The following is a 23,598-nucleotide window of genomic DNA, read 5'->3' on the forward strand; positions in this document are numbered from 1 at the left end:
ACATATTAATAATTTTGACTCTTTTAATAATCCTGCAGTATAGGAGGTATTATCACCTCTATTTTACAATGAGGAAATTGGGGCTGAGCAAGGTTATCATACAATAACAAAGCTAAAAAAAAGTATCTGAAGCAAGATTGGAATTCAGGTCTTTCTGATTCAAAGTCTGGCTTGCTAAACACTACACTATCCTGTTACTAAATGCATTCCAGAAAATGGAAGCTGGGTAGTTTTATTATTAGATGCCATGTCCATTGCAAATACTTCTTTATTTCAATTATACTTCCTCATTCTACATAAACAAAGTCAAAGAATTAATACTCTTTAACAGCCAGTGAAAATTTCTTTAAACTGTCCTTGTCTAAACATAATAGGGGTCAAAACCACAGAGTAATTTAAATCACCTCCCTCTGGCTGCTATTCCTTTTTCCTCTGCTTAAATTATCATAAATCTGTCATAAAGCACCAATAGTCTTGCTATCTTAAACAAACAAACAAATAAATAAGGCAGCTTAAGTGCAATAGGATTAACAAATTCCCTATTTTATTAGTCTATTATTTTAATTCATTTTGATCTAAAAAGAAAAGGATTAAATGCATTACTGTAATTCATGAACCTGTGTGCAAGCCCATGAATTACTTAAGGACATGAAGAATTTCTGGCTAAGCTACACTGTAAGTATTTAACTTTGTAGCCAGTTTTCCAGGAGTTAAAGTGCCTGGGGGCAGGGGGGAGAGCTCTCTTTAAATGGTATTTTTGCAATATATTTATGTGTGATTGTTAAGGAGCATTTGGGATTTCCCTAAATTCTATTTAGGGGAATAGAAGAATGGATCAGCATTTAATATAAGCATAAAAATATTAATCAGTTACTTGTCTTCTAAACTTTTTTTTTGCAGCAACATCTGGGAGAGATGCAAAGGGATCTGAGCATAGCCTTGAACACAAAGAAACACATTTAACTTTCTTTTCTTAACTGGAGGAAATTAGCATTTGAAAAATTGTTTCAAATCTAATTTTTTTTTAAACAATCACCTATATTGCATAGGTCCTATTTTTGGAAATACTCTTTTCTGGAGAAAAGACTTATCTTAACAAGATTATCTCCAGGCTGCTTCCTACCACTTTTTGTCTTCATTGCAGTATGTGCTGTCAGACTTTAGTAGACAGTATAGTCTAGGATCAGCTGTTTTATTTCTCATTCTATTAGTTCAAACTAAGATAGCTCACACATCTGTTTTATTTCTAAAATCACTGCCGAGGAAAAGTGTCCAGCTCATTCTAACCAAACATAAACTTTACTATAAATAACCAAGGACCTAACAAAATAGCTGTTTGGGGGAAATGGAAGTGTGTTTAAAAATCTGAATTCCTGCAAGGAAAGGCCTCAGCAATCTTAGTTTTAGAGCCTTCTTGACAGTAGAGATCAGTTTCTCTCAGACAATGTCCCCAGAGTAAGTCAACTGAAACTCTAGCAGGAAATCCAGGTATTAACATCATATTACTTCCTAATTATAAAACATCATTTCACATTCTGACATGATTCACTCCCAACCCTTTTATCTAAATCACATATTTGCTTTTCGATTATAGTCTGACAGAAAAGTGCATCTGACATAAGACAGTGAATTGATCTTTAAAAAGACAGCAGTTCAAAGCCTAGAGATTTTATACATAATGCCTAAAATGGCTTAATTTGCTGTTCCACAGAAGTAATTCTGTTTGGAAAAATTCATAATGCAAAAAAAAAAAAAGTTAGAGGAATTCAGGAAAATGAAGCTCTTTTTTTTTTTTAGGTTTTTAGGTTTCCTAAAGGCTTCCATTCTAATAACTTAAGTATTCTTATATTTCCTTTGCTGAGATTTCCTGCAAGCATGATGAGATGCATTTAATACCTGCTATTTTTTTATATTGCTTTGAGTTCTCTTTGTTAATTGGTACCAGGTCAATGCAAAAGACCATGGAGAACATGCTCTAGCAATTGAGCTGACATTTTAACTTACTTCATATGTGACCTTTGTTGTCAGCTTATCCAAATGACTGATCTTCTAAAGTGAATGTATAGAAGGAAAGAAGACCAGAGAAGTTCATTCCATTTGAAAATGTTCCTAATTATTCCCAAAGAGAAATAATATTAAATAACAAAAATTTTAAAATATCCCTGATCACATGGCACAAAAATAAATTTAAAAAAATGACAAGAGTAATTAATTTGCATTCTAATTAGTTTTATAAAACTGATTAGGGTATCTGCTATGCTAAAAATAACAATGACAACAGATAATTAGTTCTTTCTTCAGGATGGCTGAACTTTTTTTGTAGTTCTAATACAGAGGTGAAAAAAGAACTAAGTGGTAAGCTGGATAGAGCATGCTGGAATCAGAAGGATCTGAGTTTAAATTTGGCCTCATATTCTTAAAGCTATATTCCATGGATAACTCATTTAACCTTTGCCTACCTCTGTTTCCTCATCTGTAAAATGGGTATAAAAGAGCACTCACCACCCTGGATTTTTAGATAGATGAAGGGAGATAATATTTATAAATTCTAGTGATTATTATTGCTGTAGTTATTCCTGTGTTTGCTCAACTATTTCATAATCTAAATCCAAAACTGTTCATCAAAAAAAGTATTATACTTGGGGTGGCTAGGTGGTGTAGTGGATAAAGCACCGGCCCTGGAGTCAGGAATACCTGGGTTCAAATCCGGTCTCAGACACTTAATAATTACCTAGCTGTGTGGCCTTAGGCAAGCCACTTAACCCCATTTGCCTTGCAAAAAAAAACCTAAAAAAAAGTATTATACTTAAAATAGTCTGTGTACCAGTTTAAAAGAGAGGATGGCTCAGGGATCATATCTAGACCAACCCCTCACTGTATGGTTTAGGAAATTGAAGTAATAAAAGTGAAGTAACATGCCAAGTCATTGAGATTTTCAGTACTCTTTCTAATAACCATATTTGCAGCAAATATCAATGCTTTACTGCATAGTTTTATTTTTAAAAATTAAATTTCCAAATTATTGTTAAAAATGCTGTTTTCTGAAGTTTAATTATGAAACTTTTAATGTGATCCAAAGCTACTACCAATAGTAGCCTGTATAATGGAGCCAAATCTAAATTCTGGACCCAAGTAAGAACTCTACTGAGGTAAAGCCTACAGCTAAAGACTTATTATCTATAACAAGGCATGAATTATGATCACACAGCCCTAGAAAGATTAGTTACATTTTTGGAAGCCTATGTAAATATCACATTACTCTGATATAAAGCCAAAACCATGAAGCTTGGTTGATTCTGTGGAAGGCTTTATCCTAACATAATAGAAGAGAGAAAGTTTGGAACTAGTGCTCAGGATGAGAGACTAATACTAACCCTGAACAAACATTTGAACTAAATAGATCTGGAGTGCTTCTTTCCTGCCTTTTATAGGCAGACAGACATCATTTTAAACTACCTTTGGGTTTTTTGGGTTTTTTTTTTTTACAGTGGGGGCTTCCATTATAGATGTTTCCTGGGAAATTAACAAAAAGGACAAACCTGTACATCGTAGGTCCCATTTAGTAAAAGTGGCCTGGAAGAATTGATGTCCTGGAGCACACCGGAAAGCACAGTGCGATTGACTTTCTGGAAGTCTTTGGAGTGGCTGAACTGCACCATGTTATGGAGGGCCAAGATTTTGGTGTCAAGCTCAGCATCCTGCCTGGTGCGGTTGTGCAATCCTAGGTGATACTTGCGGAAGTGCTTAATCAGATCTGTGGGGTCATTGCCATAATAGCCGTATCCACAGATGTTGCATTTGAAGTCCTGAAGCTCTGGAGATAGAGGTGCCGTGTCTGAATTATCATTGACTAATGAGTCAGTTTTGGATTTGTTCAGTCTTACACCCCCATCTGAAGGCACTTGTGGGTTTTTTGAGGCCACTGAAGTTGGGCTGGAGCCTGGACAATCAGTTTGACCACTCTGTGCTTGCCCTGTCTCCTCTGTAGCCTTGGGTGACATCTTTTGTTCTTCATTTGTCTCCAGTGGGTCCCCTGATGGGGTGCAAGATATATCTTGGGTGTCATCTGTATCTGATCTTAGAGGAGACTTGAAGGGCTCACAGACTCCCCCAGCAGCTGGAGATGAGAAAGCCAACATATTTCTGTCTGTCACCTCATCATGAGGGAAGGATGAAATGTTTCCTCCCTTACTGTGGCTTTCATAATTGAAGCCAGCCTTCTCATTCAGGACTGAGCTTTTTAAGTCCTTCTTAATGCTGGAAGATGAATCTTGGACATGCAGGCAAAGACCCTCCTTGTTGTTCACTTCTGCACTGTCACTCTGGTCAGTATTTTCTGGCATCTGATCTGCAGAAAAGTCTTTATTCCTTCCCGATATCTTGCTTTCCGTACCTATAGGCTCGAGGGTCTGTGCCTCGCCTTCACTAGCAATGTTTCTCAGAGGGGGGTTCTTTTTCCGGACCATATCTGTAAATATGGAAGGCAAAAATCACCTTAGAGATTCTTTGAGTCACCCATTATTTAATCAGAATTTTAATAGTTTACTTATCCTAGTCAATAACATGCATTGTGTTAAGAATTTCAGTCTAGGCAATTAATTGTTTTCAAAAATCACAAAAATAAGCTTGAAATATGCAGATAGAATTTTTCAATATCTCTCTCACAAGGAGTGGTCACTTTAAAATATTTTGGTGAATATGGCCAGTTGAAGATTGTCTCTTGCAAATTATTTTTTGCCAAGTTATTGCCTTCAATGATATTTTAATGTGCTAATAACATTTCATGACGTCTAACATTATTAAATTTTACAACTAGAATATAAATGGGAGTTCAAAAGAAATACTCCTTTAACCAAGAAGGCAGGAAGAGTACATTATCAAGAAAACAGATATCAATGTATAGAATACTTAACCTTAAAAAAATATGAAGATGCCATAAGATACATTAGATTTGCTCTAAAGACTAAAGAAAATAAGGTTACAAGTAATGGGCATTGTTTTACTAGGACTCTATTCAGCATAATACATAAATCTACCTAGGGTTATGGAACTAATTTGTTCTCTTAACTAATTCTGTAGAAAACTTAATTTAGTCCAAATATGTCAAGACCCTTAGGGCTTCTAAACCTATACTAGAAGCCAACTACAATGACTTACACACTAACTCAACCATATCTTTTCTGAACCAGTCAACCAGTACCAATCAATCACAATGACAATCTGTCAGACATATTTCCTTGAGGCTTATGGAGATGGACACCATCATATTTGATGTCAGTAAAGGTTAGAGGCAGGGAACAGAAGGCAATGCAGCACTTGCTATGTGAACTTGGGCAAATCACTTCACCTCTATGGACCCCAGTTTTCATATCTGTAAAATGAGGGGGTTAAAATAAATGACATCTAAAGTTTCTACCAACTCTTTATCTAATCATCTGTGGTTAAGCCCACTAAGTTCCGGTGCTTTTCTTTCTCTAAATCACCGATTGTAAAAGTATTAAGTGCTATGGAGGGCACTAAATCTAATGTTGTCTAGGATAGTTCAGCATCACTGCCTAGTCTAATAAGCCTTATTTACCACCAGACTGCTATAAGAACAGATTTCTGAGTTTCACAAAAACATCAAAGCAAATATCCCCAAAATGATTCAATTAGATTTTAAACACATTTGGGATTTTTTTTCATTTCTTATTGCTCACAATAAAGAGGCAGCTTGCATAATTGCTAGAGTCAACCTCAATGGCAAGAAGACTGGTTAAAATTCATCTGTCAATACAACTTGGCAACTCTATGTGACTATACACTGACAGTTTATAAATTGGCAGAAATAGTTACTAGATATTCCTTCTAACTATGAAATTACAGAATCTTTCCTTTAAAAGACCTAACTACTAATAAATAGATTATAGGAATACTACTGTAATTTGTTTACAATAAAGTAATAGTCCTGAAATACTCAATTTAATTTTTTTGTTATTTGAATTAAATTTTAAAGTTTGCTACTTATTATCTTTTGGAAACTGAAGTCATTGTATTTACATGCTCGTCCCTAAAATGTATAATCAATTTTTACAAATACAGCGATGACCTAATTACCATAAGTTATATGCTTTTTGAAAGCATACCCTCTACTAATAGAAAGAGATTGTTGATCCAACCACATTTTCTCATTTTGACCTCTAAGTTACAAAGAGCATGTAATAGAAAGATGACTGGCTAGGATTAGGATGACGTTGATGGCCAGGGAGCAGAAAACAATTAATTCATCTATATTAAAGTCCTTATTATCACCATGCTCTAACCAGTTAAGTAAATTATCCATAAACTATACCAATAGTTCAGCAAATATTTATAGGGTATTTTTTTGCTTATCAAATGGTTCTTCTAATTTAGAAAAAGACACTAAAAATGCTCATTCATCAAATTTATATTGTATTAAATCTTTTCATCCAATGTTTACCTCTTCAGAGTGAGTATTGATTTTGGAGCTTTATTTTCTCCATCTAATATGTTGGTGGTTGATGTTTGTCACCATGTCTTCTAAAAAATATTAATTCACTTTTTACATAACTTGACATCTTGTTTGATGGCTTTGATAACTATCAAGTACTATATTTCTCTTGGTCATATATCAATAGTCCATACCATTGAATATTTTCCTTTTATATCAACTTCATCAAAATTCTAACACTAGCACACCAAAAAAAAAAAAAAGAAAATTTCAGACTATCAAAAACAGTAGGAAGGATGGGGCTTTTAAAAAATGATAGTGTTTATATTCACTAAAATTACCACTTAGCTTCTATTTCCTAAATAAATTACCCAACTTAGTAATGATTATTTTTCTGTTCTAGATTCAGGAACAACTGAGCAATGAATGAATGAATGAATGAATACGGTATTTATTAATCATTTACAGTGCACAAAGTACTGTGCTAAGTGCTGAAGATACAAATAGAAAACTAATAATTCTTGTCCTCATGGAGCTCAAAATTTAAAGCCAAAAAAATAGCTCTGCAATTTGTGACAAAGACAAAATTAGAAGTAACAAGGTGCTAAGATCAAATCTATCCTAAAACACACTAACAATGAGAAAAAAATATTTTGACTAAATCTAAAAAAGTAGTCTTGCCTAGTCTGGATCAAGGTTCACTTAAGACTCACCTAATATCTTCAGGACTTGATGAAATAAGCAATACAATAATTATCTTTCCAGTTTACATCCCACTGATGGATAGATTTTTGGAGTATAAAGGAGTTACTAGATATTTATGCTGAATAGAGCACCTAATATAACATGAATGTGTTGTTCTTGCTCGGGGAGAAGAATGATGTGCTAAATAATAACAATTTCAAAGTTTATTATGATTTCTTTTTTCTTTCTTTTTGTTTTCATTGGCTTCTTTTTACTTCTCTTCATTCTGTGGTCTGTTTAGTTGATTGCTACTCTAAAGGATCCTTAGAAAAAGTATTGTGTATATGCATATATGTATGCTTTACTGGAATTCAATCACTATCATTTTTCAAAATGACATATCTTGTAAATAAAAGCACATTTGCAGTACTTCTACATTGAAGAAACCATCCACTATCAAGTCATAAGTTAGATACAGTGAGACTATAGCCACTCTCAAATTATTATCTGTAAGACAAATAACAGATTGCATGATGTTTTATTGTGTGCCAAGAACTTTTTCAGTTAATATTTTCACTTGAAAAAATGGATCACATACTTGTAAAATCATACCCAGCATTGACTTCATAAGGCATGTGGCTTTAGAGTGCTTTTTACAATTATTAATTCTATTAGTCAACTAGCAGGAGGCTAATGCAATTGTCTTAGAAGATGCACGGAAGACACAGAAGACATTTTGAGAGCTGATCTGTATATCTGTAAAACAAAGCAAAAAACATTTTTCCTTCCTAAATAATATACACATAGGATTCTATATCAATATATCACACCTAGTGCATTTCAACATGCCCCCACCATGGGCTACTTGAGAAACCACAGGAATTTTTTTTCTATAAAAACATGAAGACTTCAGAAATGTCCCCTCCCTCCCCTGAGATTTTGTCAAGCACAGAATGGAGCAAGATATAAATTGTGAAGAGTGGGCATTAATAACATGAACATTTCTATTCTCAAGTGCATTGTTGACATGAACATCAGTGAAAAATAGATAAACTTCCAAGCCCCTCATCTGTAATGATATACCTACCTTACCAGCTCCATGGGGGCATAGGAGATTTAATTAATGATTAATAGGAATGTTATTTGGTATTTTCAGAAGGTAAAATATCAAACTGTGAAAAAAAAGGATTATTATCCCACTGATCAGCCTTAATTATGACTATTGACAAAATGGATATTTTAAACATGGGGATTCCACTCCATAAGACATTGTTCAGCTGTCACAAAGACTTCCAAACACTCAAAATGCCAGTTCAATAAGTCCCGAAGAAGCAACTGAGAAAGAGTGGCCGGAGTGGGGAAAGAAGAGTATCTAAATGGTCTCATTTATTGCCTTTGCAGTTAAAACTTGGTCATCACCAGTTCATTTTCACTTTTTCCATGATTCCTTGACTTCGGTGTGCTAATAAGATCATTTCCACATCTATCTAACCCTTTGCTTATAGAAAAATAACATGATACATTCATGATAAAATTTGTTGTTTTAATACTGACAAATATAATGCAACAAAATGAAGATCCTAAAAGGGAGATGAGGAGCTTATCTAGCCATTATTTTGTGCATGAATTGATTCTCCTTATGAACTCATATATATATAATATTACATCTGCAGAAGTATATGCTTCAACATCTTAATCAACCACATTTCCTTACTGAATTGATATTTCAATTCAAAGTCCTTCTTTTCAGTTTTGTCTGAGAATCACAGAGGATAGGCTTATTATGTCACAATGGAAAGGATGTAGAGTAATTATTTTTATGATCTTGAAGGTGTTTGGAGAAAAGAATAACAACTGCACTTGTGATATTGCTGTTCTAAAACACACTGGCTCTTTCTCAGCAATTAATTCTAAGAGAGTTATCTGGAACATTGAGAACTTAAGTGACTTGACCAATGGCACACCAATAGCGGGATCATTTGTTTTTTTTTTTTTAATTCCATGACATAGTGGAACTGATTTTTCAACAGCAAGCAAGCTAAAATAAATCAGGTACTTAATCCCATTGCCTTACAAAAAAAAATCTTAAAACAAACCAGGTACATATATACTTCAGGTATTAATTGATATGTTCAAATATCTGATTCAAATAACCTAGCAAAAAATCATTGGCCAGGTCATCTATCCATTTAAACAATTTCATAGAAGATAATAAAAAGTGATTAATGAAAAGAATTTACACCATTAACTAAAAAATTATTTAAGAGGGACAGCTAGGTGGCGCAGTGCATAAGAGCACCAGCCCTGGAGTCAGGAGTACCTGAGTTCAAATCCGACCTCAGACACTTAATAATTACCTAGCTGTGTGGCCTTGGACAATCCACTTAACCCCATTGCCTTGCAAAAAAAAAAAAAAACTAAGAAAAAATTTGAGTACTGAATACCATATTTCCCAAATGTCATATTCCCAGAATGATAAAAATGAAATATTAGATTAGGAAAGAAAAATATTATTCTGAACCATCTTTCCTATTTAACTATTAATTTTATTACAAGCAACAATTCCTTTTATAACATGAAAACAGTGATTCTTCTTTCTTTAAAATAATTTAAATATTAAAGCTTTGCTATAAAGGCCCAAGCACAGGGGGCAAAGACTTACTGGTCTTTATTTTCCCAATGATGTCACTGTTCATTCAATAAAAGCGCTTGTTAGTTCCTTTGTGTACTAGGTAGTTCATGAATTATATTTTTTCAGTTAGCTTTTGAGAATAAAGGAATAGGAAATGATTATTTTTTTATCAAAAATCCCCCACAAAGAATTTCAAGAATTGGGGAAATGTTATCAGAATGAAAAACAGGTTAAATCTTTATCCTAAAAACTTAGATAATTTCCATATGATCAACATACAAGAAACAATTTTGTAAGAACATATGTGTCTGTTCATTTACTTTAGGGGAAAAATCTCATTTGAGTTCTCTCTATTTCATATATACAGATTAAAATCAGATTGGTTAAATGAACTATAAAATGCAAGGAAACATTGTTTATGCTATTCCCAGGAAAAAGAATTACTGAAAGTGTTTAAATACTTTCTCTTTCTTTCAATTTCAATACATTGGCTGCACTTTAGATTTTTCTCTTTATATATGCTCAAAGGCAGAAACTATTCTTTTGTTATTCATTTCTATCTAATTTACTCTTTGCATTGATTATCCACCAATCTTTAACCTTTAAAGGTACTTTTGGACACCTTAAATCCTGTTGAGATAGAAAGTATCACCACCTTCAAACAACTCCCATCAAATAAATGTCTTATTAATTCACATCAAATTAATCCAAAGTGATCTCCTCCATTAACATATGCTTCAGAGTACAGAGCACATTAGTAGTCATCTGGACACTAGAACAAATCCAAGCCTCTCTCCAAGATAAAATAGACACTATTTAGCTATCCCATTTCAAAGAGCTTCAACTGTAGTTAAAGACATTTTACTCAAGTCTTTGATTTCATCATGCCATGTTCTCCACATTTTAACCTCATTTCATCCCAAATTTACAAGTTAAGATTTAAGAAAACTGGCTACAAAGAAACCTAATTTGAAGTTTGATACAATTAAATGTATAATAGCTGTATTCACCTGCTAGAGTGTTCTTAACTATTTTATTCTAACAAAATTGCAAGTTAAAAGAAACTATTATTGAAATACTTCCTATAGAATGTTTTGCTCAAATTCAAAGATGTAATCTTTGGTTAGAATATGAAATTCTAGGCAAAAGAAATTGGGAATATATTTGAAACAATATAAAATATAATCATTTGTTTATTAGTAAAAACTAATTTATTAGTGTAAAAACTAAAATAGTGTAAAACTAATAAAACACAAGAAAGTAAATACAAACTATGGTTTATGAAAAGTGGAATATTAAAAGGAATGAAATGGCAAAAAAGTCACACTTCAAACTATTATAATTTCAAACAACTCGCATCAAAAGTCCTCTTTGTCTTAATGAGGGTCACTAAGGGAACTGATGTTTGTCCTTGGAGTCAGAAAAACTTAAATTTAGGTTCTGCTTCTGACTAATACTGACTTTGTGTTCCAAAATAAGTGACTTTTTCCCTCTATAACAGGTAGAACCTGTTAATCCTAAATAATCAACTACTGATCTGCATTGCTAGGAGGTTCTATACAAGCAGTTTGCATACCTTGCCAAAATCACAAGAGCCACATATCTTCTCAACTCCAACAATAACAAAAGTCTTAAATGAATAGTAGTTGATTAACCATAGGAGTAATAAATCTCTATATAATTTAGTTATGTTGATTTTTGGACATACCATTTTTATGCCTTGATAAATTTTTAATTTTAAAATTCTTTCTCCTCTTTTCTCTTGATCTATGACTCTGTGTACATAATTAGAGTAGGTAAAGGATGGCCTCTTTTACCTAGTGACCAGCTAATCCTTACTTGGAGACCTCCCCAAGGCATTGCACTATAGCCCTATGATTTTTGTCATGAATCCTCAAAAAAGACCAAGATATCAGAGGAGGTAATGCCATGACAGGACATGAATTGATGAAAGAGTCCTGTGCTACATCATCAGTCTCAGTTACTCTTCCAGAGCTATCTGGGTCCAGTGGTCAGATATGAATCAGGACAACTGGAGATGGCTCTGGATGCCAGGTAGATAGCTAGATGGTTCAGTGGATAGAGTGCCAGTCCTGAAATCAAGAGGACCTGAGTTCAAATTTGTCCTTAGACACTTACTGTTTGATTTTGGGTAAGTCACTTAACCCTGAATGTCTTTCATCCAACCAGAGTCAACTTCAGATATCTGATTCATATCTGGCCACTGGACTCAGATGACTCTGGAGGAGAAACTGAGACTAGTGACATAGCAGAGCATCCCCTTCACTAAAATCCAATTCATGTGCATAGCATGGTATCACCTCCATGATGACATGATCTTCTTTGAGAAACAAGGACAAACATTATCATCATCATCATCATCATCATCATCATCAACATCATCATCTATGAAGGTAGGTAAGAGTGTAGGGATATATTTATATATTTATATATTCATATATGTGTGTGTGGTTATACATATATATATATATATATATATACATACAAAGATAGAAAGATAGATGTATTAATTTAAAACTTTAAGGAGCTCTCTTGGAGGAAACATTCTCTGCCTATGCAAAGTGACAATTTTTCTGCAACTTATAACCTTAGAAAGTATAAGTAATTTTCCCAGAGTCGTAAGATCAATGTTATGATCTGTTATGTTAAATATATTAAAAGAAGGCTCAAGCCAGATTTCTCTCTCTCTCTACTACTCGAGGTCCTATATAGTTTATAAATAATTTAAGGTATAAAAACTTTAAATAACAAATTATTTATCTTAAATAGACCAACAATTAATTTTAATAGGATAAGGAACATTGTAAAGTTCAGCACTGTGTCGTGGTGACTGCTTGGCAATATTGGCATTAATACCATTTCTATAAGCAATAATAGATCAGGTTTATATGTTGTTGTTCAATCATTTGTTAGTTTTATCCAATTTGTTGTAGCCCTGTTTTTTGTTTTGTTTTTGAGGTGATACTGGGTTTGTTTGCCATTTCTGCCTCCAGTTCATTTTGCAGAGGGGGAAACTGAGGCAAAATGGTTAAGTGACTTACCCAGGGTCACACAGGGAGGCTATATTTGAACTTAGGAAGATGATCCAGGCCTAGTACTCCATCCACTGTATCTCCCAAATGTTTCCATGTTTATGTAGCAAGTTTAAAACATTCATAATTCGCTTTTTTCACAAAAACCATCAAAAATAGGTACCATAAGAATTGTCAATTGCATTTTACAGATAAGGAAAATGAGGTCTGGAGAAGTGAATTGACTTGCTCATAATCATATAGACTAGAAGACTGATGATTCTCTAACCCATGTCTTCTAAATGCAAGTCAAGTGACTTTTCCACTCTATCTCGCAGCTGCTTAATTAAATTGAATTTACAACTAATTTCCCAAAAAAAAAAACATTTTATTCCTTTTTTTAACAAGGAAAATTTAAGGAAATCATCTACAAGTCATTTTGTGCTCCAAACAAATCAATCTGAGTTTTCTATTTGCATTTCCCAAACTTAATTCCATCCTAACTTATTTCAGCCAAAAAAGATTTTCAAGTAGACCCTGGGCAAAAAGGCCAAGATCCAAAAAAGAGTATCCAAGATTGCCTCATGGAAAACTCTAAAATACATCAATTTATCCTGACAGTGGTGATCCAATGTGACATTTTATTTGTGTATAAATTAGCTTACCAATCAGGACAAAAATAGCCCCAAAGCTAGGCTTCATAGGGATGCCTTTGGTTTTCTTCCCAGCATTTGCCTAAAAACAGCTTTGTGTACTAAAGGTACTTTATTTTTATGTAATGATGTTGCATTGCCTGTTCCCCCAATCTGTTATTTTACTGCACTAAAATCTAAAATGATTACTCAATGTGCTAAAATAACTACCATTTAACAACTCTTAGCTCTCCCAGAAGAAATTCTATCAGTTAATTATTCACTACACACAGTGGTGAATCTGAGTTTATATAAATTACATAGTGTATAAACAGACATATACAGCAAAAAGATAGAACATCTTAAATGTAACTGGAATTTCTAGGCTGTATAGAGAAAGCACATTTGATATTTTGGGGTTTTTTAAGGGTTAGTAAATTTTTCATGTGAATTCAATGGCAGATACTGTTTTGAAGGAAGATTGAAAACTTGCACTGCCAACATACTATAAATATAATTGTCAAACTGAACGGAAGCAAATTTGCACCATCACTAGTAACCGTTCTTCCTCATGAAATTGGGAACTAACTCATAAACCACCATTTGCAGACTTCTGTATTATTATAGGAGGCAGCTTAAAAGACTTGGAAACATCTGAGGAGGGTTGGTTGAGTGATGATCCAAATATTACATCTTTAAAAAAAAAGTAAGGAAGTCTTATGACATGAGTGCATGAGTAAAAAAAGTCAATGAACAAACACATACTAAGGACTTAAATGTGTCAAGCACTGTAGTATGCATAAGCATACAAGCATATGGAATAAAATAATCTCTACTTACTGGGAACTGACATTCTAATTAAGGAGAGGGGAAGGCAAAGGCATACCTATGAATGTTTAAAAGATCAATGCTATGAAAATGGCAGGATTGATTATTTATCAATGAATAAAGTTCAAATAAATTAGCATACTTCCAGACAAATATTGTCATTTATACTGAAAGGCTCTACAGTAAGTAAATATGCTAAATTTGAAATCACTGAGACATGATTTATATCATACATCTAACACTTATAATCTGTGTGACCCTATGCAAGTCATTTAACCTTTACTATCTTTGAAATTTAGAATGGAGGCTATGAGGACATGTATTTCATAGGGTAAGAATCATTGACTTAATGCAAATGAAGTGTTTTACAAACCTAAAGTACTATATAAATGAATCACCACTTATTTAATTATAAATACATATATTTTCTATACTATAAAGGATCACAAGTTTATAGGATCACAGATTTAGAACTGGAAAGAAGCTGATTTAGTCTGATTCTTCTATTTTACAGATGAGGAAACTGAGGACCAGAGAGGTTAAATGATAATGTCATATCAACTACCTGGTAGGTCAGTTTGTAGTATTACATTACCACTAAAGTTTTAAAACATATCCAGTATCCTTTTCTATTTATTCTAATAAAGCAAATATATGTATATGTGAAAACTTATATAGCTATAAATAATACACATATAATTAGTTTGTATAAATACAATGCAGAGGCAGCTTGTTGGCATACTCAATCAAAGCCTGGAGTTAGGGAAAGCTTTATAAGTTCAAATCTGGTCTTAGATACCTACTTATCTGTCAGACTCTGGGCAAATCACCTAACCTTGTTTGCCTCCATTTCCTCAATTATAAAATGAGCTGAAGATAGAAATAGCAAACCATTTTGGTATCTTTATCAAAAAAAACCTCAGGGCAGCTAGGTGGCACAGCAAATAGAACACCAGCCTTGGAATCAGAAGGACCTGAGTTCAAATCCAGTCTCAGACATTTAATTGCTTAGCTGTATGACTTTGGGCAAGTCACTTACCCTGTTGCCTTAAATAAATACATTTAAAAAAAAAAGATTTAGTTATCTGTGACACATAATAGCTGTGCTTCACTATGGTCAATTCTGGTAATGTTTTTGCATCAAAGTAACTCTCTAAATTAGAGACAGTGGTTTGTAAAGTGGGATGAAGACTACTTGAAGAGTTGGACCTTGTTCTTACCGAAAGAGAGCTATGGTCTAATTAGGATCATTTGGTATCCATTCTAATATAGTCAGTCACATGTCTAAAGAAGTTCCATGCTTGATTTTATTCCCACTATTATTCCCACTATCTTCTACCTAGAAGCAACATAATGTCTCATGGAAAAAAAGTTGGGCCTAGAGTCAGAGTACAAGGGTCGAAATCTCACCTCTGTCCTAGCTTGTATGATGTTGTACAAATCATTTGACATATATGATATTCAGTTTCCTCACCTAAAATATGAAAGAATAGGACTAGATGGCATTAATGATCTCTCCCAACTTGAAATTGAATGGTGCTAGGTCATATCTTTGTTTGAACTCAAATACTTGGGACTTTTCATATAGTTTCGTTTTCCACAATATCTTGCAAAGACATATCTGGACTAGCAAACTTTGACACATCTGGACTAGTAAAGTTCTTCTGTGACTTACCCAAAAATTACTCAGCAAATTAAATTTTCTTTATGGTCTTCTAAGACTATATTATATAGTCTAATAAGACACAGAAGCATTAGATTTGCTTGCCTGAATGTTGAGATTCAATGGTCACAGAAACATCATTAAGCAGAGATTGGTTTCTACTCTTTAAAAAAATCAAACACTAACAGGGATAAAGTTGTAGATTCTAAAAATATTAAAATATTGTTACATGATGGGAGATATGAGAGATACAAGATTTTACTGAAATAGATTCACCACTAACAGATCCGTTCATTTTCAGTTATCTGAATCTACTATTTGAGAATAGTTTTCTGGGCAAAAGTATGCTGTCTGGTTCTCAATGAATCATTTTTCCTTCTTCCCCATATTTCTGACATTTGCTTCTTCTCTAATTTTATCTTCTCAGACAACAAAGCATGGAAACCAATGTCTGGGACCAAAGTTTAGAAACCATTGCCTTGTGTCGATTTAGTCTAAGATTGCTGCCCTTGTGGTGTGGCATGACTGGCCAGGTTAAAAACACACTGGCTCTTGTATTTGGACACTTTGGTGAAAAGAAGAAACCACTAAGTTCTATATTTATGCATATAGTAGAATTTTAATGTGTTCCCATTCATTTTACCTTCACATATTTACTCTTCTTTTATGCTTTTTTTAAGGTAGAAATTAAACTATAATTTATAATGCTGTTGTGGCAACCAAATCTCAAAAGTTTAACAAGTAAATTTTATTCTTTCATTGCCCTAGCGTAGTGCCTAAAATGCTATACACAATGTCTCTCATGTAGGAGGCACTGTATAAGTGTTTGTTCTTTCCTTTATTCCCTTAGGATACTCTTTAATGAATTGTTGAATTAAAAAAAATAAAAAAAAATTTTATTTTCAAGATTGGAAATAAAGAGGGAAAGAAAAGAGCAGGATCACAAATGAAATGAATTGGTAAAAGTGTAGCAATAGGCCAAGGAAGAAGATAAGATCAGAGGAATAAATAGAAACAAATAATTTTCCACATATACACATTGAGAAACTTGAAATTGAGAGTTCTATTATACAATTTAATATATAAAAGAAAAATTGGAATTATATAAATGATAGATCTATATATCTAAAAGCATTAGTGGATCTGATACCTAATAATCTAAGCTATTAATATAGATAATTGATCTAATGCCATTTCTTTTCAAACATGAGTACATGCAATACAGCCTAACAGAGACTGAAATAAGACACATTCATATACCTAATTTTATGTGTGTGTGTGTGTGTGTGTATTAGAGTTAACATGGGGAGAGATGGAAACAGAGACAAAAAGATAGATCCAACGGAGATATTTTTACATAGACTCATATTTTTTATTCTACTTTTAATTATATTCCTGATGAGGAATTCCCTCCATGAATGCAGGTTTCCCTTCTATGCATATTATAACATTAGAGAGTTTATTGGGAGACTTGTCTTCATCCACCAGTCCAGATTCTCATTTATATCCCATTTAATATATAGAACAGAACAGAACAGAACAGAACAGAACAGAACAGAATAGAATAGAATAGAATAGAATAGAATAGAATAGAATAGAATAGAACAGAACAGAACAGAATAGAATAGAATAGATGTAATATAAATATAATATATAATGATGTAATATAAATGATATTATATATATATATATATATATATATATATATAAAATCATTTAATTATTACTTTCTTTACATCATTCCTATCATGAGCAGGCATGTGGTGCAGTAGATAAAGTACCTGCGATGGAGTCAGGAGAACCCAAGTTCAAATACTGTCACAGAAACTTAATTATTTGTGTGACCTTGGGTAAATCATTTAACCCTGTTTGCCTGAGTTCTTCAACTTAAAATTAGATAGAGAAGAAAATGACAAGCCACTACAATATCTCTGACAAGATAGAATTGGAAAAGACTGAATAACAATAAAATCACTCATATTGCTTTAAATTTGTATTACTATACTAAAAGAATTTAGCTTTAACCCACTGCCTAACTATTTTCTGAACTAAATCATATTGTTCTCAGAACTGCTGCACAAACTATTATCAGGACACAATATATTAGTAAAAGTCAAAATTAGAATCTGAAAAACTAATGAACTAGAACCTAAAGGCTAGTCTTCTAGATGCTAAGCACAGGAATATCTAATGAGATTATCCTTTCTGTCTCAAGATGACATGTTATTGGTGCTGTTATTGCTATAAAATAAACCAATTAGTTTAAAAAATTATTTCTAATTCTCCCTCTAATACCTTCAAATCATAATTTTTTAATATCTGGTTTTTATATCTCACCTTTTTGCTCCACATTCTTTTGATATGCTTTCTAAAAATATATATTTATGTATGTATGTATGTATAGACACACATACATGCACACATACAAACCTCACCTTAGAGACAGAGGATTTTAGAGAGACAAGTTTTTGTGAATAGATTGCTATTCTTGGAGTCTAGAAGACCCAAGTCTTTTTCACTTACTTGCTGCATTATCTAAAAGTCCCATGTACTCTCTGACTCTCAGTTTCCTCAGATTATAATAGCACTTACTTCCCAGAATTGTTGTTAAGGTCAAATGAGACAATGTATGTAAAGCTTTTTCAGACCTTATGGACTATATGTGGATTATAAGCATTTCTATCATCTTACTGAAATCTTCAAGGGGAAGCCTCTAACCCTTTATTTATCCTACCTTTCTAAAAATTTGTTCCCCTGGGGTCTGACCACATTGTAGGTACTTTGGAGTTCTCCAAAATATACAAATGGAATTTTCCAAAAAATTTCTCAAAGACTTAACTAGGATTTATTTTCCTGAATATTATTCATCTTTAGTAGGCTGTGAACCTCCTGACATGAATTTGGCCCAGTAGAATATATGTTCATATTCATCATCTTGATGTACTAACAACCATGTAGACAGGGTCTCTGAGGTGTTTGTAGAGGCCCATAACTGAAACCCAATGGCATCCCTGGTGCTCCATCCTTTGTCCCTCCCTGTTGTTCTAAGTCAAACCAAAGAAACCAGAAAATGTCATTTTAGTGAATTTCTGTTATATAGATATACATGGCATTTTTTTAAATGCCTTAAGACTAAAAGCCACAATTGGAGGAAAACCTAATATGGTAAAGACACTAAAGTAAATATACTATACATTGAAATGATTAATGTAAAAATATTATTATCAAAAAAAAACATTTTATTTGGAGGTGTATCCTAAAGCAATTATTTTTACTAAACAATATTCCCACAAAGTAAAAGTCAAGTTACCTTGCAAAAAAAGGAAAGAAAGACTCCATACCTTTTCACAGTATTTTATAACTGTAGTATTCAGTCAGTCAACTACAATTTATTAAGTGCCTACAATGTGCTCCACAATGTGCTAACAACTAGGGACACTAAAAAAGGCAAATAGTTCCTGCTCTCTAGGAGTTCACAGACTAATTACACTTATAATTATTGTTTAAATATTATTTATGGAAGATACTTCAAAATAATGTAATAAAGAGAATATTTATAGGCATTTTGAACATTTTGGGTAACACTGAAACTTGAAGCATATTTTAAAAATGCTTTTTATTAGAGGAATTCCCAAAGCTAGAATAATATGAAAAGGAGAAAGACAACTGACTAATGTGGAAATAAAAAAGCTGATTCCCTGAATGACTTTGAATCTTAGTTTATTTATTTCTAAAGTGGGGAAGGGATGAACAAGATGATGTATGAAGACTCTGCTAAAGTCAATATTCTATGCTTCAATGCAAGGATATAGAAAGATAAGAAAAAGAAAAAACAAAAAAAAGGAAATGTTTCTCCTTCATTTAGACTAGACACACTGATGAAAGTAGAAATCAAGACAATCATAGAAAATCCTCAAAGACAAAAATAAGCATCAATGGATTCTTGTGAATAGTAATTTTCTTCTCAGTCACTTCTTTGTTCTTCAGCTGAAGTTCTCAATTATTGATGTAGTCAAATTGTATTTTGGTCTTCACCTTCTATTTACCTGTCCATGCTTCCAACTTCTGTGCATGCTTTTTAGACTCTAATTTGATGGACATATCCTCCATGCATTCATGTCAATTTCTTTAGACAACTCCTTTTCTCATTTGACTTCCTTCTCTTCCAAATTTCCTTCTGTATAATATCCCATCCTTTGTGGTTTGACTTTCTCTATAATGTTTAGATAATGGGATACTACCTTTCACTGAGAACTTTGAGAGTTGTTCATGCCAAATCTAAAGTGCATCACAGACTTTAATGAGCTCTCCTAGCCTTCCCTACTACAGGTTCTAAGACAAAATAACCATTTACCCCAAGCTTCTCACTATCTCCAAGCCAGAACCTGGTTATTCTTTATTGATAAAAATAATGTACACAACAACTTCCTCTCACAGGTTACTCCACAAATGAAAGGATGAAATTACCTTAAAGTCAAGGCATTAAAATATTAGTGCTTTTACTTTTAAGACAGTGTCAGAGACCTACAAAGACAAAAGATAGAGGGGGGGAAATAGAGAAAAACAGAAAGAGAAAGACAGAATGGCAGACAGAAAGACAGAGACAGAAAGAGACAGAGCATTATCAGACATTCAGATAATTGAAGTCGTTCATCACTACTATAAAATGCCCCTATGCCAGGCATGTGATGAGTTTCACAACCAAGATTTCATGAGAAACTTGATCAAGTTTCAACATAAATTTCATAGGAAATTTGATCAAGAGATTTCATGAGAAATTGGATCCATTATGCAGAACTTTCAATCATATTATGACATTAAATGATGCATTTTTTAATGTTGTCTGTTCCTCAACTTTTATTAAATTAGCCAATTAAGAGAGTCTGGACAAAACTGTAATCTAGGGTCAATTTTACAGCAGAACCCTGTCCTGATGATGAAGAAATGTGAAACCCAAAGTAAATATCCTCCAAATCCTGTCACACAAATTCTTGAAGCAGGGAGAAAGGCTGTCATTAGAACCCAGGAAAATTTTTTTTGTTGTTCTATTATTGATATAGGAATTTCCCCCCCACTCCTTTAATGTAGATCAGTCACCTAGAAGTATCTTGTATAGTCTGTGAGAGTAGGCTTGAGGAATTTAGAAAATTAAATTAATTGTCAACTAAGTTATGTCAGAAGCAGAGCTTTGATATAGATCATCCTGATGCCAAAGCTAGTTTTATATTCTACCATGCTGATTCTGATATGCCTTCTCAACTCCCTCCCATAAAAAGAAATGAGATGTATGTTTATAATCTGCCTTGATGATAAATGTAATCTATTATTTTAATGATATAAAGATAACAGATAATATATTCCAAGGATCATAGTAGTTAGAGATGGGAAATTCATTAAAAATCATATATGATGAGTTTACTTAGATGTAAGAAAGTGAAAAAGTGGCTCAGTCTTTAAAAGGTGGTAAACAACAGAATTAAGCATTCAAAGCAATATGATAATTGTTTTTAAAGCAATAAGAATCAAAAGATATTTCCTGAGATTATGTCCATTCAACACACTGCTCCGTATTATCTTAATCTAGAATTATTGTCCAGTAAAATATACAATTCAACAGTTAAATCACTCAGTCATTAAGGATAATAAGGTAATATAACATAATGAATGGAAAGTTGCTATTTTTTGGAGGGGAGTTGCAAGGTAATTGGATCAAGTGACTTGCCCAAGGTCACATAGCTAGATAATTGTTAAGTATCTGAGACTGGATTTGAACTCAGGTCCTCCTGATTCCAGAGTGGAAGAGAGTTGATTTTGAAGCTAGGAAGACTAAGGTTAAAATTATACCTCTACCACATACTAACTTCATGATCTTGGGCACGTAATTGAACTTTCCATTGCTGAAGGCAACTCTCTTATAAAATGCAGACAAGATGTCAACCTGCATAGGAAGAGGAAGTTTTCTCATCCAGGAATTCCTTATACCAGTAACACCATAGGCACAATCCTTAGTCTCTAATCTCTTTAATAAACATGATCTTTTTTTTAAAGAAAGATTTTGTTTATCTTGAATTTTACAATTTTTCCCCAGATCTTGTTTCCCTCCCTCCACCTCCCCACAGAAGGCAGTCTGTTGGTCTTTACATTGAATAAACAAGATCTTTTTAATGAACATGAAATCTTTCGAAAGATTACCATTAAAAAAATTATAAGCACATGATTAGACATAGTATTCTCCAGTGAATTGAGTGCTAAAAAAGACCTGGATACAACTCACTTCTTTGAAAGGTACTGTCTGCTTAACCCTCTTCAACCTTAGTGTCCCCAGGCAACTCTCTAGTTGTCAGAGAGTGCAATTGAGCATATGTAGGGAAATAGAAGCCTTTAAATAAATGAGGTCATAGATCTCATGAGAAATAAATAAAATTTTAGCAGTTGTCAATGTCCAATACACATATAAAATGAGGGGTAAATAAAATCTTACACTAAATCTTTAGCCTCTGATAAGGCAAAACCAAGTAAAATAACCCAGGAAAAAACATGCAATGAAAATAATATTGTGATAGCTCTTATCCTCATCCAGACCAATATTTCCATCACATTTGACCCATTTTCCTTCATCTTTTATCTATTTTCTCTTCTTTTTGTACACTTCTAAAGAGACTGTAAAAAATTCAAGTTCTATTAGTTTCATACTGCATTAAACCAAATATGTATTTTCATATTTCTCTACATTCATCATGTTTATAGATTTTTATGACATTCTCATAAATTTCTCATAATTACCCTCATAAATATATATATATAATCTATTTAAATCATCTCCAATTTTTGAGATATATGAATATATGCATATATATATATATATATATATACACACACATACACATAGATAAATTTACAATATGTTTATGTGTTTATCTTCCAGTGTGCTCCTATTTTCATTTGGGGGGGGGGGGAATTTGAATTTTCAATCATATGCTTCAAACTTTAAACTTCAATATTGGGAATTTTTTTCTTTTTAGATAATAAATAAGCTATATATATATATATATATATATATACACACACACACACACTCTTAGTGGATAAAATAAATATTGAAAGCATTTACTTCTAATTAATTATTAGCAGTTGGCCATCAGATAATTAAATTTTTGACAAAATAAATTTCTAGAGACCATCATCTAAATAAGGTAAATAAAAATTGAAATCTACTTCAGAAGAAGTAATAAGGGCACATTGGAGTAGATAATTCCAATTTGCATATAATCATTGATTGGGAAAATGTCATTATGGTGAGTTAATTAATTTTAATAATTAATTCTTAATTTTATACATAAAGGAATCCTCATTTTTCCAGTGTAATTTTTCACATGATTGTACAGTGCCAAAAGTTCTTATATTTGTCATCACCTTACCCACTGGAGAAATTTAATTTAAATTCTGGCTGTATGCCAATATCATAAAATACATATAAAAATTTCATTTCAGATTTATCTATTCCTGAGAGTTAGGTATCTTGTACATAATTGAAGCAAATGATAAATTCACATATTGGAAAAGGAGAAGATAAAGGAACCTGCTTTAATACATTATATAGCAATAGGTAATGCATTGTATTAGAAGCTATAGTGAGTCTCTGGAGTGGAAAAATTAATATTAAGACTCCAAGAGAT

The 23,598-nt window shown here is 32.8% G+C and overlaps 1 protein-coding gene across 4 annotated transcripts in view; it reads right to left on the bottom strand.

Moving 5' to 3' along the window:
• Positions 1 to 23,598, bottom strand: part of TRPS1 (transcriptional repressor GATA binding 1) — a 300,371-nt gene that overhangs the window by 243,868 nt on the left and 32,905 nt on the right. For 2 of the 4 annotated variants that reach the window (XM_074201301.1, XM_074201302.1), the window contains exons 2-3: positions 7,734 to 7,891; positions 3,540 to 4,468 (exon numbers count right to left, since the gene is read on the bottom strand). In XM_074201301.1, the coding sequence (XP_074057402.1) occupies positions 3,540 to 4,468; positions 7,734 to 7,770 (966 nt within the window). In that variant the 5' untranslated portion in view covers positions 7,771 to 7,891. The remainder of the gene's footprint in view (positions 1 to 3,539; positions 4,469 to 7,733; positions 7,892 to 23,598) is intronic. The other 2 variants (XM_074201304.1, XM_074201303.1) reach the window with 1 other exon arrangement.

The sequence above is a fragment of the Macrotis lagotis genome, chromosome X (genome assembly GCF_037893015.1).
Source record: "Macrotis lagotis isolate mMagLag1 chromosome X, bilby.v1.9.chrom.fasta, whole genome shotgun sequence".
Classification (NCBI taxonomy): Eukaryota; Metazoa; Chordata; class Mammalia; order Peramelemorphia; family Peramelidae; genus Macrotis; species Macrotis lagotis.